Below are 15,415 nucleotides of genomic sequence, written 5' to 3'. Positions count from 1 at the left end.
TTCTGACTTAGTGGATAGGAGGGAGTTTCGAGAGTTTTTGGCAGAAAATGGTTTGGTGGACTTCGGCTTTTCAAGACTATGCTTCATATGGTGCAACAATCATCCGACCAGGCTAGGGTGTGGGAGCGGATCGACAGGGTTATTGCATCTCCAGACTGGGTTCAGAAGTTTTCATCTTATCAGGTCAGTCATCTAGCTCGGATTGCCTCTGACCATTGCCCCCTTTTGATCTCTACAGTTTTGGGTACCGCACATCACAGCCCCTTCCGGTTTGAGAAGCTGTGGTTGTCATATCCCTAGTCTTGGGATGTAGTCAGGAAGGCTTGGGAGGTGCCGGTACGAGGTGATGCCATGTAGAGAGTGTCACGTCGGTTGGAGCTCACCAAACGTCGCCTTCGTCGGTGGAACCGGGAGGTCGTCGGCAACGTCTTCCGGAGATTAGAGGAGGTGGAGACTGTGATTGCGGACCTCTAGGGGCGGGAGGATTGAGGAGAGGAGCTGACTGAGGCTGATATGGCAGACTTGCGACATTCCCTAGCTTCCCACCACTCCCTACTGTGGCAGCAAGAGATCTTTTGAAGACAAAAGTCCAGGGTATAGTGGGTCAAGGATGGCAATCGGAACACTAACTTCTTCCATCGATCGACAGCCATTGGGAGGCAGAGGAACACGATCCGCTCATTGAGGGTTGGGGCAGGCCAGTGGGTGGAGGAGGACACTGCTGTGATACATGTATTAGTGGAGTTCTTTAGATCCAGGTGGTCTGAGGAGGGTGGGATATCTGAGATTGGCCAGCTCCCTAGGTCGGAGACCAAAATTGCGGAGACCGAAAATGCAGCTTTGATTCAGCCAGTGTTGGAGATGGTGGTGCAGGAGGCAATATGGGGCCTTGCAGAGGATAAGGCCCCTGGTCCGGATGGGTTTCCACCCTTCTTCTTTCGGAGGTATTGGTATATTATTCGAAGAGCAGTGGTAGAGGCAGTACAACTTTACTTCAGTCGGGCTGTGATGGTAGATGATTGGAAGGCCAGTTACATCACATTGATACCGAAGCATTAGGACGCTTCGGAGCTGAGTCACTATAGACCCATTAGTCTATGCACCACCTTGTATAAGGTGGTGGCGAGGATCATGGTAGGGAGGATGAGGATCATGCTGCCAAGAGTTATCAGCCAGGAGCAAGGAGATTTTGTGGGGGGAGAAGCATCTCAGACAATATTCTGTTGGCTCAGGAGATGATGGGGGATTTACAACGAGCATCGAGGAGATGATGCTTGATGGCAGTGAAGCTGGATATGAAGCGTGCTTATGACTGGATTCGGTGGGATTTTCTTTAGCGAGCACTCGAGAGCTTTAGTTTCCATTAGGTTTGGATTGATTAGGTTCTACGATGTGTGTAGGGCCTAGCTATTCCATTCTGGTGAATGGCACGTCATCGTCTTTTTTTCGAGCTACTATGGGGATCCACCAGGGATGTCCTCTATCCCCCTATTTATTTATCATTTGCTCCGATGTTCTTTTCCGTGCTTTGTATGTAGCTTGTGGGAATCGGGAGCTGGCAGCCTACAACCCAGCCCCCAGCGCCCACCCCACCTCTCACTTGCTTTTTGTAGATGATTGCCTCCTACTTGATAGGGCAAAGGTGATGGATGCGAGAGCTCTACAGGGCGTGTTGACAGAGTATTGGTGATGTCCGAGCAGAGAGTCAACCTCCAGAAGTCAGCCATATACTTTAGTTCGAGCACAGAGCGGAGAGTGCGACGGGAGATCAGGGCGATTCTGGAGATGCAGGAGCAGGGAGGCCCTTGTTTATCTAGGAGTCCTCCTCACAAGGAGAAGGTTACGAGTGGCGGAGTGTTCTACCTTGGTGGAGAGGGTGCAGAGCAGACTTGAGGGCATCATCACTCTCCATGAAGGGCAGATTGACACTGATTAGGTCAATTTTGTGCTCTATGTCTATCTATCTGATGGCACATATTGTTGTGCCGAAGACGGTGCTGGTGAGGATTGAGCGGCTCTTGCAGAGCTTCCTGTGGGGCTCCTGGGGGCCATGGGGCACATTTGGTGGCCTGGGAGAGAGTATGTCTGCCATTATGAGAGGGTGGTTTGGGTGTGCAGTCACTTGTGGGGAGGCATAAGGCACTCATGGCACGGCGTGCGGTACAGCTGGTCTTGGAGCCACATGGATTTTGGAGTCGAGTCATGACGACTATATATGGTCAGGTGGGATCTGGCAGGCAGGTGGCAGGTGGCAGGCGACCGGAGGAGTTCCTTTATGTGGCAAGAGATTGGGAGGTTTGTGCCCATGGCCCTGGCGCATTCCAGGTGGCTGATCGGCGACAGGTGGAGCATTGACATGTTGGAGGACCTGTGGGTGGACGCACTCCCATTGAGACTATGGCCGACGATGGTTAGTAGTGAGGTAGCGATGAGGCTACGGGTGTGTAACTTGCTCAGGCCGGGAGTGGCGGAGTGGGATGGCGACAGCTGGGTCAGTTGTTTGGGGAGCACTTGGCAGATCAGGTTCGAGCGGTCCCTATTCCGGGATCAGCCGGTCTGGATGTTAGGGTTTGGAGCACTACTTGTAGAGCCAGTGCCGGGATTGGTGATGTCTCTTGGGCTTTTCAACAGGAGTCAGAGCAGGTCTTAGATTGCGGTTGGGTGTAGGGTTTTGGGCTTCATCAAAGGGTTGCTCTCTTTCTCTAGAAGCTGGCCTAGGAGCGTCTGCCGACGAGTTTAGTACTGAGTAGACGAGGAGTGAGCATCTCTTCCCTGTGCTTGTTTTGTGGGGTGGACGAGTCGGTGGATCATATACTTTTCCAGTGTGTTTGGGCGAGGGGTGCTTGGAGGTTGTCAGGGATCTCGGAGGACGCTTGGAGCTGGAGAGAAGGTTTTCTGCAGGAGTTTTGGAGATGGTCTGGTATCCCCAAGATGCGCTTTTTAGCTATTAAGGCAACCTGCACAGCTTATCAGGTATGGCTGGCCAGGAACACCTGGACATTTGCCGAGCTCAGTCCGTCCCCGTGGTTCGTGATGGAGCGGGCTCGTGCACAAGTAGCAGAGATCATCCGTGCAGCTTCAGACTATAGACTTTTGATAGCTCGGGACATTTGGGGCTCTCATATTACTTCGGCAGCTCCACATAGGGTATTCTTTACCTGGGAGCCTCCATCCCCAAGTTTTCTCAAGATCAATTTTGATGGTTCAGTCATTGAGGGAGGTAGGAGGGGTGGCGCTGGATTTGTCATCAGGGGCCCGAGCTTCAGTGTAGTGGCAGCAGGGGACTGTCAGATTTTCGATACCTCAGTTTCTGGAGCAGAGTTGCGGGAAGCCTGGATGGGCATGTGCTATGTGAGACGAGTGCTTCAGGCGAGCTCAATCATTCTAGTGGGTGACTCGGCCATGGTTATCAGTTGGGTCCGAAAGGGCCCGAACAGTGTCGGCGGAGTTCACCCCTTGCTTTGCGATATTTGGATGATGGTGAGTGAGAGTGTTATATTTCAAGCTATGCACGTATATCACAAAGCTAACGGGATGGGCAACTGGGTGGCGGCATATGTAGCGAGTCACTCAGGAGGCACTCTATGGACTGGGGAGGGAGGGATGCCAGGAGCTTTTTGGGACATTTTGTTTTCTGATTCGATTGGGTGTATTCGTACCCGTGTTGTATGAAATGCCCGATTTAGCAAAAAAAAAAAAAGAGTCTAGAAAGAAGATGTGGCATAGAAGTAGAGGCAGCTATATAATATGTCCAAAAAGTATCTTTCGAGTGTTTTGCAGCAAAAGAAGTGATCAGTCCGCAGTCCTATTTGTCTTTCAGTATACATGCACGATCTGAAAGGAACCGCAGTTTCTTACCATACTGTGAATATCACTGAGCAGTGGGTGTCCGTCTTCCTGCCGACTTCATCTCGAATTTACTCTATCACCATAGCTAAATCCCCTTTAAAGAAGACGCAATCTGCCCTGCCTACAATCTTTAAAAGTTAGCTTGATCCAAATCCCGCCGTCACTCTGCTTTCTTATTTTTTGAATCCAAAGTTTTGGCCCAAGGTGCTTACCGTAATTATGATACGTAGGACGCGCGTGGCATGAATTTGCAAGCGAGTGTTTAGAATGATTTCAATCAAATTTTCTTTAAAAAAATAATTGTAAATTATATGTTGGATAATCATCTTGTTATTCAAAAGCAAAGGAAAAAATTAATTTCTAAAATGTGGAGTTTATTTTTCTGGAGTTCAGTTTCTAGACTATTGAGAGGGTTCTTTTTTTCCTTTTAATTTTCTAGGATCATATTATGTGTCATCTGTTTGCGACTATCTTTAACTCCAAACAAAGAAAAATCTTTTGTGACAATCTGGTATTAGGATTCTTTAAAATGCGGTTAACGAAGATACACAGTCACAAAACAGCTGTGGAGACTTATCATAACACATTGCCACTAAACAGAAGAGATTAGGTCAAATCAGGTTAATTATTCAGATCGGCTGCCTTTTTGATACCCATGCCTGACCTTACGGGACATTGGAGTTTAACATGGGATTTATGCTTAAGTCAAGTTAGATAATGCACATAAAGCTGCAATTGGACTAGCATCCGGTCAATTAGAGGGTTCTCAAAGACTGATTTTGACTAGGGTCTAAATTTGGAGCAACTACTATAGTCTTAATCGAGAAATTTAACCGTTACTTAGATAGGTCCCATAAAATCAAGTTAGCCTAGTTAGCCATGCTCATAGTTAGGCTGGCGCGAGATCATAGCCATGGTCTATGCCCCCTGGTGAGTTGGGATCTCAAATAATGCTCATGTTCAAATTGAGTAGGATAGGAGTCGGACAAACATAAGTTAAAATTGATCGCATCCATGGCTGGCTAGAACTAACCTAGATTAATCCCATTCACAATTCCAATTGAGAGTCAAATTCCCCTAATGCTTTTAAGAATAGTGGGATACATAGTGGAATTTAATCATCTTAAGTTCTTATTGAGATCGCTTTTGTTTGTGTAAGTAATTTGCTTGCTTCTAGTCTTAGCTATCGAGTATTATGGTTTGCTTTTTATTTGATGAACATATCATTTGTATTCATTTGACTTCTTTGAATGCACTAGTACAAGTTTGACAAACCACACTTTCGGACACAAAACAGAACGGGTTAGTTGGCGGCAGTAAACAACCATCTGCTAGATTTTTTACATAATCTGGTAAATAAATTGACATTTACAAACATGGAACATATTCAGATGCTTAATTTGGCATAAGGATTCATCCAAATTACAAAATGCTGGCTGCTTATTGCGTAAGTTGTTGAACATATTGTAATAGCAGGTACAGCAGTTGAAATTTTTCATGATTTTTTCCCTTTTTTTTTTTGTTAGAAAAGCATACAAGGCATCTCCGTGTCCAGGATTCAAGACATTTTTGCTCCAAGATTGAATGAATTAACTCCACCTTAGGATCATCGAGTCGTGCCATTAATGATGCAGCCATTTCGTTTTCTCAGTGAAGCTACCGATGGGTTCTTTCATCTAATTACATCCAATGAAAAATGATAGTTAATATTCGCCTGCAATAGATAATTAGTATTGTGTTCTTCTGCAAAACCTGTATCAAAGGAAAATATGAATGCAATGCAAGCTATTCAAGAATAATTTGTGTTAATATATGGTATTGATGGTCAGTGTCATGACTTCAAAGGTCCTCTAGTGGAAATTCTAATCCTTGGTGGATTACCATGTCGTAGCAGCTTCTCATATTAGTGTCCCAGGTGACAGACGAACCATTAACCTGAAACATAAGAACATAAAATAAATGTACCAATTAGTTGCTTGTGATAAAGTGGCGATTGATGCTATGCTCTGCTCTAAACCAATAGCTGTTTGCTTACAGTAGTTACGGTGTAACATGAATCCATGAATGCTTCTGGCACTGCTGCAGGTGCACTCATGGTCCTGCGAAGGGCCAACTCTGGATGATCCAAGGCCATGTCGAGCCCACCTCGTGCGACTGCTTGCTCCGAGTTGTTGAACGGAAGATAGGATAGGGCCACGGGCTCGCATGGCATCCCAGCTGGCGGACAAGTTGTGCTCGAAACTGGGTCCATCTACAATAACATCAAGAGAGCTACGTACGTTATTACGAATGACAATGACAACACATCAAAAGTGGAGGAAAAGGAAAAAGAAAAGAAGAAGCTGAGGCTTCACTTTGATTCTTATATCACGAATTCTGACTCAAGTTTAACAAAGGAGTGGACCTCTGGATACAAATATCTTTGTCATTTGTGATAAATGGCTACTTGTAGTTCGAACTTCAGCTTAATTAGTCGCCAACTTTTATGGACAGTAGCAGTCATTCTCTAAGTCATTCTTCGGGGAAATCTATGAAAATAGAGCTAATTAATTAGAGAGTTGATTAGGCCACCATCAAGTGGGATCCAGTGCAATTATAACTACGACAGTTTGACGAGTGGGCACCATTGATGTGCATCCTACCAAGGCCATTAATTTGTTGCAAGAAGTGTCTCACTTCAACCATGCTAGGTGTACGTAATTAAGTGACATAACAGTTGAACTCCTTTTTGAAAGAGTTTCTGTGGAGTGTTTGGATGTGCCATCGAATGTGTTTGACAACTGCAAATCTTGCAATTCTTGCATTGAAATGATTGGGGATGTCTCCGCGGTTGTAACAGTGATTGCACTGTTACCTAAACCATGTTGCAACTAAAATCAAATTTAATTAATCTGAAACTCTGGCTTACTGCTTGCTAATATTGAGTGAAACTGTTCAGTAACTTTTATGTCTGAATCAAAAATGTACAGCATCTATGTAATGATAAATTAATACCAACCCTCGCAAAAAAAGCCTCGAGATAACAGGATTTATGCCTCCTATATATAGAAGGACGCACCACCCAAGCTCACGGCCCTTCACCTCTAACGTTGGATTCACTAAATGCTAAACCTAGTTCTTTAAGGTTCCCCCCGGCTAGTTTGTGAGGGTTGATTTCTTCCAAGTTCCAAAGGACAAAACTGGCACAGGCCCAGTTACTATCAGATTCAGTGACATCCACTAGGGGCCTAGCTACCTAAGCAGGACTCCCCATGAGGCCTGCCCCAGCCTGCAAGAGTGCGAAACTTGCATTAACTTGTCCGAGCGCTTTCAGTTCGCGTATTCAATACACCCCTTGTATATATTCTCCATTTGCAAACTGACTTTGAACAACATCTAACTGTGTAATTGCTTCTTTTAAAGCTCAGAGAGCAGTAAATTCTTTGTTCCCCAAAGCAGAGGAAGCTTATCCTTGCGTCGGTCATGTCTTGTACAGGCGGACCCAGGTTTTATTACCTTTATAGTACTGTCTATAATGCAGTTTCTTGATGTTTAACTGGGAAGAAATTTACCTCTTTGCTGAAGAATTCGTCGATATTGTATTCGAGTGTTGAATTCGCACTGGCCAGTTTCATCGACAAAAACTAAGGAAATTCAAACAGATAGACTATCAATATACAATCTATTTTGGATTCCAAAGTAAAATTATTAGCCTGAAGGCATGGCTCTACCTCAACTTGTTTCTGAAGCGATTGAACATAGTTGATGATCTCATCAAGCATGCTAGCCTTGCCCGTTATCTTGTTGCACCCCGGCACAAGATCTTGTAAAAACTTCATTCTTTCGCTGATCTTTTCTCTCCTTACCTGCACCAACTTTCCTTGTTCAGTTCCATATACGATTCAATTTTCCCAAACACCATCTCAAAGCAAAGAAGATGATATATATACTCTTTCAGCCAAGCTATGTCTATCGGTGGCTTGGCCCCGTCGAGCTCTCACGTGGATGTAGTCCTGCATCGGCGCCAATGCTTTTGAATTCTCCTTTGAGTTCTCACCCGAAGTTTCTTTCTTCTTGTCGTTACTGTTGGATTGTTGGTTTTCCACTTCTGGCTTCACCACCAATACTGTGCCATCACCAGTGCAACCCACCTGGTCAAAGAAGTCAAAGTCCTTACTAACTCTTTAATCATGCAATTGCTTTGTATATAATTATGTGAAAGAGAGGAAGTATTGAGAGTCGATCACCTTTCCACTATGAAATGCGTCAGCCTTCCTCTTCTTAGAGGCACTGGTAGTGCTCTCTTTCTGCAACGGAGAAGAGCCCAACATGGTATAGCGGTTATTGAGCTGCTGCTTGCTCTCCTCCTCCTTGTCCTTCCCATAGCTACTGCAGATGGTTGTGGGGCGGTTTTCTTGGTCTATACAGCTAGCTAGTAGATAGCTATCATTTGCATAGCAACGGTTGCTTAAAGTAAAGTAGGAACCCTGCTGTGGTTGATGCCATTTGAGCCGGTCCAAAAGGTTCCGGTCCGAAGTTGCCATGCTGGTGTTGGTCCCAGAGACGGGCCGGTGCATCAACATATTTAGCATTGCGCTCAAAAGATAGAGACAAATTAGAAGAGATAGAGTGTGCGTAGCTGCCTAGCAACTGGTGATAAGAGGACTCGCTTTCCCCTCTCCTTAGCTTTATATAGAAGGAAAATAACAAGCTCTCACCAACTCCCCTCTCTTCGCTCTCTCTTTCTTTCTTCTTCCTGGACTTGGAGTACATATTTACACGGGAGAATGGCGTCCCGGTGATGGGTTTATTGTCTCGGTACATAGACTTTAGACTCAGCCCCGAATTAAATTGAGAGGGAGAGAGTGATGGCTGTAGCCGGGCTCACAGAACCAGAGCCCGGAGATGAAGCAATCATGTCGCGACAAAGTGGGGCCCCTGGCTCCCTGAGTGCACTGTGGGCCCACCAAGGACTTGACGGACACGTGGGCTTGTCTCCGAAAAGCAAGCCAGGCTGGAGGAGGACGCGGGCGTCCGGACGTCAATAACGTAGGATCGCCGTTGGAAACCGGGTAGCTCCCGAAACCGTGGGTGGCGCACGTGGTTTATGTGGCCACGTGGCAATCTTTAATTGGTTGCATGTAACGGTTGTGGGCGGCGTATCTCAGGGTGCGTTCACGTGAAGGAGCTTCCACTGGCCCAGCTACCCAAGTGGCCGTAACGTCTTGGCTTTTATTTGTCAGTGCTTCTTCAGGAAATCTCTGGAACTGTTACCGCCTGCTACCTCCCGGATTCCCTGCCCGTTACCTCAGCCTTCAGTGCAGCACCGATTCGTTAGCCGTTTGTTTTGCTGCCAACAGGAATGACAGCGGATAGAATATTCATAAAATTTATATTTTTTATATTTAAAATTTTGCTATTCGAATTTCTTCTAAATTTGATTAAAAATTTATCTAAAAATTTCAAACTTATTTCGTCTAAAAAAGTAGTAATCCATCCGATATACGAATCCATCCGATTAATTTTTATTTCGATCGATTATTCGGATCAGATCAGATGCCCGACCCGAAATTATAAAAATAAAAAAATATTAAGTAAAAATATGTATAAATATAATTTTGCAAGATAAATAAGTTTTTTAACTTAATAGTAAAGATATAAATTAGATGTCATCGGATTTTGAGGTTTCACTCTCCTCACAATATATATATATATATATATATATATATATATATATATATATAATCGTATTCGGATAGTGGATATTCGAGGGTCAAATAATAATTCGTCGCAAACTCTAACAAATTTTAATTTTAAATTCCAAACCTATTCCAAATTTTGTAAAATTTTGCTAAATGAATTCTATTAATATTCGAAATAGGTCAGATATCCAAAAAAAATCGTCCGGCTACCATTCGTGCCATGTTGCTGCATTTTAAGTACTGAATAAGTGTATGGAGTTCCATATTTCAAAGTTCTCATCAATTCAACTATATTAATTAACTTAGCCAAATAAAAAAGCGAAAGAAACTTAGCCAGGTTTCTAAGCTATGCAATTGAATTAATTTTATAGATTGTGAAAGTTAGTTTGTGATCAGAATTGGAGATACGATGTAAAAAAGAGAGCCATCGCTTTGAAAGAAAAAAAGGTGAATCAATATATTAGTATTTAGCATAGTATCTCTATTAGTATAGAACAAAAACTATCAATCTAGCCTAATACTATCACTTACCTATGGATCCGACACATATAGTTTTGTTATATATATATATATATATATATATATATATATATATATATATATATATATATATATATATGTGTGTGTGTGTGTGCGCGCGCATCCCCTGTCGAGAGGGCGGCAGATGGATTGATTAAGATTTAAATGACAAAGCTGCAACCCTCCGATAATACAATTCGACATACCTCGGATATATTCTGCTTCCCAAAAGCCTCCAACCCTGCTTCCGGGTTTACACGGCCCAAGAGACTCGACTTGTAGGGATTTGATGGGATTCACAGTAATTGGGCCATTCACGAGGCTTGACATCAAGCATACATGCATAGAATTGATCAGAACCAGTTTGAAAAATGGTTAGGTCATATGTAACCTTTTCCCTTCTTCCCTTAAGACACGCCAATTCACTTGCACCATTTTTGTCTTGGTTCAACTCCATTCTCTTGTACCTTTCCGTGCATGATCCAAGAATCCAAGAGAACAGCTGATTAAGATACGCTTTATGAGAAACTGAAACTTTCTGTATGGCCCGGACTTTCAGTATGGCACACATTTCGGTACATTTAACTGTCAAAAACGTCAAGTTGGCGTGAATTACTGGAGGCAGCCTCAAGCACGACAGGTCATATACTACGGGATTAAAGAATGTTTCTTTGGTGTATCCTTATCTTTACGGAGACGGAGGTGGCAGGACCACAAATTATTTTGCAGAAACGAGAGGATTAGTGGTTTACCTGAAATTGTTCCAGAAATATCTTCCAAGGTTCAAACGCAATACACTTTGCCCTCTGCAGCCTTCAACTGCGGTTTTATCTTCGGGCTAAAGCAGACTGTTGATTTCAAAATATTCATTTTTTGGCTTCAAGCAGAAAAGTAGCGCTCCAAAATCCCTACGAGGTTTTGCCTAGTAGTTTCGGCAAGCAATAGACAATCATTAGTAAAGAGAAGGTATGAGATCGGTTGGGCCCTTGAAGCCGGCGTATAAATATCCAAAACCTCATTCAGGGTAGCTGCTTGGAGGGTGCAAAACAGGATATTAGCATAGATGATAAAGAGGTATACGGATGGTGGGCAATCTTGACACAGGCCGACCAAAGAAGTGAACTTCATCAGCATAAACATAGCTTAGAATCCAGCTGATCCATGCTCCACAAACCGAAACTCTCCAAGGCATACATTACAAAGTCTCAGCTCATACTTGCATAAGCTCTCTTTATATCCAACTTGATAGCCATAAGACTGTGAGGATAAGAGGCCAACTGGAGGTCATGCATAACTCTTGGATGATAAGCACATTATCCGTGATATGCGACCACTTACAAATGCCTCATGCTATAGGCTAATAAGATGAGGAAGGACTGGCATTATTTTGATCATCATGATCTTTGCAATAGCTTGGTACTTGGTGGTATAAAGGCTTATCAGTTTATAGTGGTTAGGCTCATATGCATCCTACCTCTTTGGAATAAGGGTGACAAAGGACTTCTTTCAAACACCTGGCATCACTGTCGAGGAGAAGAACTGCTGAATGGCGATAATCACATCATGGTAGGAAGGACATCGACATATCACCCCCCAAGACTAGCTACCCACCTTGATCTAAAGAATTGAAAGATCTCATGTTTGATAGCCTCAGCACTACCAATCGCCTGCCCATTGCTATCCCTCAACCTTTGAATACAATTTCTTTATCTTCTAATGATCGTGGATTGATGAAAGATTTTGGTATTCTTATCCTCCTTTTTGATCCACTGCACCATTGACTTCTTCGGCCAAAAGGTGTCCTGCTGCCTCCATGGAGAGTGATGCTCGGAGGGCTGCCTCTTGAGATCTGCCAACTCCTCAGGAGATAAACTTCCTTCTTGGTTCGGCCCTTCCGCAACTGAAGAACGACAATAGAATCCAATCTTCTAAACATATTGCCCAACTCTACTCGATTCCAACTCCGAAGCTTTCATTAGCGAGCTCCAATTTATAGATAACTCTATACACGACATCACAGTGCACCAGAACCTTTCAAGCACCTCGCACAGTATCCCACGATTAAGGATAAGAAATCCATAATTTTTCAAATTGAAAAGGACAATGATAAGCAATACTAGCAATAGTGCAAATCAATATTAGACAGTAGTCCGAGGCAATGTGAGGCAAGTGATTCACCCGGTACTTAGGAAATTGTTGGATCCAGGTGGCCATGGTGAAAGCCCTATCAATCCTTTTCTAGACGTTGGTGTAGCCTAGTTAATTGCTACGCTGGATGAAATTGGGTCAAATGAAGCCAAGATCAATCAGGCTATTCACTGCGATGAAATTTCAAAACTCCCTAATCTCAATTTTATCGGTGATCCGATCAGAGAGAAGAAAAATTTTCTTCAACCTGCTCAACTTGAATCTTTCGAAAGAAAACTATAAGAAGATGGAAAATTTTTGAAAGTCATGCTTTAAATCTTCTTTTCTTTTATTGATCATTCACACCTCTTAAAATGAGGTACATAGTTCCTATTTATAATACTAGTGAGGTTGCCTCCCTTTCGTAATTTGGGTTGGATTTCTTTTCTAGTTAGAATAGGACTAGACATCCTAAAATAAATATGATTAATAAAAATATTCTAGAAAAAACTAAAATTTACAAATATTTTTTTAAAAAATAAAATTCTTGAGGAGGTAGATCTTGACTTCTACTTCAACTATGCCTTCTGTCGCTCCACGTGATTCTCTTAGATAGAGAGCTATGCCTGATTCTTCTTGGATAGAGCTATGCCCACTTAAAGTTTTATCCAAAAAAAAAACTTTTTGTTTAACCAGTCTGTTTTGTGGCCTAAATGATGGAATTTCAACCCAATTCAATCTCCTAGGAGATTGGCCGAAAGTTGTAAATATCGAAAAGTTATCCAATTTCATAAAAAAGATTATTTTAATCGGGCATTGTATGACCAAATTATGGCTTCTGAAAGTTTGGCTGCAACTCAGCTTTTCAATGTGGTGGATCTTACTCTTGAACTCTATCCAGCCCCGTTCATAGCAGTCAAAGTGTTCCATATCGAGCCAGGTGATCCTTCCGAATACTCGTAGTGGCTAGAGTATTCTATATTGAGTATGGTGATCCTTCTGAATACTCATAGTGACCAAAGTATTCCACATCGATTTTGACAATTTCTTCAGAATACTTATAATGGCCAAACTGCTCTACACAAGTTGGACACTTCATTTCAAAGAAAACACTTCTCTCTATACTAAGTGCCACCGTACACAGTCGATAAGATCCAAGATTTTTCATTGCTTTCTCTTTTAATCTAAAACTCTGAGGCTTGACTTATGCTTCCTAAGTTTATTTTCCTCTTTAAAGTGATGTAGCACCATCTACCAAAAAAAAAAAGTGATCTAGTACGCTGCTGAATCCCAAGTATGGACCACTACTCGGCATTATTGCTTTACGTTATCACTGAGAAAAAGAAAAATTGTTCCATGAATAAATTATCTATCTGATATCTCATTTATTTGGCACTATGAGTAAACAAGTGGAAGGTCCTCCTGCCACTATGTTGTTCACTTCATTATCTCAATAAAGTTGGACAGGCTTCTCTCCTCTTTTTTTTCTTTCAAAAAAAAAATAGTCAACACCAGAAGGTGCAAAAAAGAGGGGATGACGACCCAAGTCCTGTAGGGCCAGGCTTGGAGATCCAAAATTTAGATTTGCTCTTTGGGCCTGGCCCGCATGGCACACCCTGAAAGCCTGAAATAATTGAAGGACTCAGGCTAAATGCCAAATCCAGCCACCTAAAATTTGGGCCACGTTTCCCAAGATTCTGGTGACTGCTGGGCTTCTCCAAATCACCAAACCCATTAATTCTAATGCTGTGGAAAACACCGTAATTCTCTACTTGTCTCTAATTTCGAGCATGTAATCGCTTCAAACGACCCTGGCTCCATAACAAAAGCTACTTTCTGTAATTCCATGTCGCATTTTCAGGCTTAATATAACATAAAAAACGTGGCCTGGTATCCCAAGGATTTCCATATATTATCCTCGCCCTAAAGCTCCAGGCTTTTAGAAATGGCAATCTTTGACTCCACGGAAGATTGATTTAATTAATAGAGACCAAAAGATGAATGCCTGCTCTTTCCAAAGATGAATGCCATATGGACCTGGTCCGGTCGTTGAATCCACTTGTGTATAAAAGGTCTTATATGGACCTCAAACCATATGGCATCTTACCTTGTCTCTCCTCTTTCCTTGGTTTGGTCATCAGTCACTTTAGACGAATGAAACTGCGTCTTGGTGGTGATGGTCCGCAGAAATTCCATTCAGATAGATACGGAGACCGACACATATTCTCCCAACTTGTGTGGAAAGACCACAGAACTTGAAATCGTACCAGCCTACAGCAACGTAAAAGAACGGAATTCACAGCCATTGCTTTATGGAGATCGAAATGAGATAGAATATAAGAATTCTATGTCAGCTCTATTAAAATATTTGTAGAAGGAAAAAAAAAATATTCGATACATCTTAAGAGTTATATTTACTCGTACACAGTTTCTATATAAGAAAAATAATATAAGCTAATATATTATCATGCTAACAAAAAAAATATTATATATGATACAGATTGTTACTCTAACAAGATCATGCTAGCAAAGAAAAATAATATAAGTTGATACAAGATCATGCTAATAAAGAAAAATATTATGAATGATGCAAGTTGTTACGTGATCTCTAAAATTATACTAATAAAAATTCCATTCAGATAAATAGATTCTCCCAACTTGTGAGGAAAGAGCACAGAACTTGAAATGGTACCAGCCTACAGCATTGGAAAAGAACGGAATTCACAGCCATTGCTTTATGGAGATTGAAATGAGATAGAATATAAGAATTCTACGTCGGCTCAAAGCAAACTTTTTCTGCAGTGCAGATTCCTGGAACAATTGGCTTTTTTGTTCAGCAAAGGAGCAACTTGTTGGATCGGGGCCTGTTCTTCGAATGGATCTTAACCTTCCACACCTCTCGAGAAAGGGGAACTTTTTGGTGCTGTGTTCCGAGGTCTTTGGGAGATTCTAGCTTAGCCGACTTCTGTTCTTGTCGTTGATGATGAAGTGAGATTGACAGGTGACACTGGAGGAGCAGCATACCTCCATCCTTCTATGCGGATGTCACAAAATAATATACATACTTCAAATTATGGAAAAACATGTCAAAATGGAGATCACCGTAGACGTAACTGTTGGGTTATCCCTCCTATGTTGGAGAAGACTTAGTCTAACAAATATGGGCTAAGTTTTAGCCCATTTGGTTAGACTACTTTTGGCCCAAAACGTGAGGCCCATTAGGACAATATTTTATGTTG

The 15,415-nt window shown here is 42.5% G+C and overlaps 1 protein-coding gene across 1 annotated transcript; it reads right to left on the bottom strand.

Moving 5' to 3' along the window:
• Positions 1-5,090: 5,090 nt before the first annotated feature.
• LOC103722063 (transcription factor HBI1-like) lies at positions 5,091-8,574 on the bottom strand. The gene is made up of 7 exons (XM_026810394.4): positions 8,076-8,574; positions 7,779-7,979; positions 7,560-7,694; positions 7,401-7,472; positions 5,885-6,100; positions 5,731-5,784; positions 5,091-5,525 (listed from the first exon to the last, which is right to left on the bottom strand). The coding sequence occupies exons 1-7, from the start codon at positions 8,418-8,420 to the stop codon at positions 5,472-5,474; spliced, it is 1,077 nt and encodes a 358-aa protein (XP_026666195.4). The 5' UTR covers positions 8,421-8,574; the 3' UTR covers positions 5,091-5,471.
• Positions 8,575-15,415: the final 6,841 nt, after the last annotated feature.

Source organism: Phoenix dactylifera, chromosome 1, assembly GCF_051530095.1.
Source record: "Phoenix dactylifera cultivar Ajwa chromosome 1, Ajwa_hap1_PhDact_Kaust_v1.1, whole genome shotgun sequence".
Lineage (NCBI taxonomy): Eukaryota > Viridiplantae > Streptophyta > Magnoliopsida > Arecales > Arecaceae > Phoenix > Phoenix dactylifera.
The sequence above is the reverse complement of the archived record's forward strand: the minus strand, read 5'-3'. Positions and strand labels throughout refer to the sequence as shown.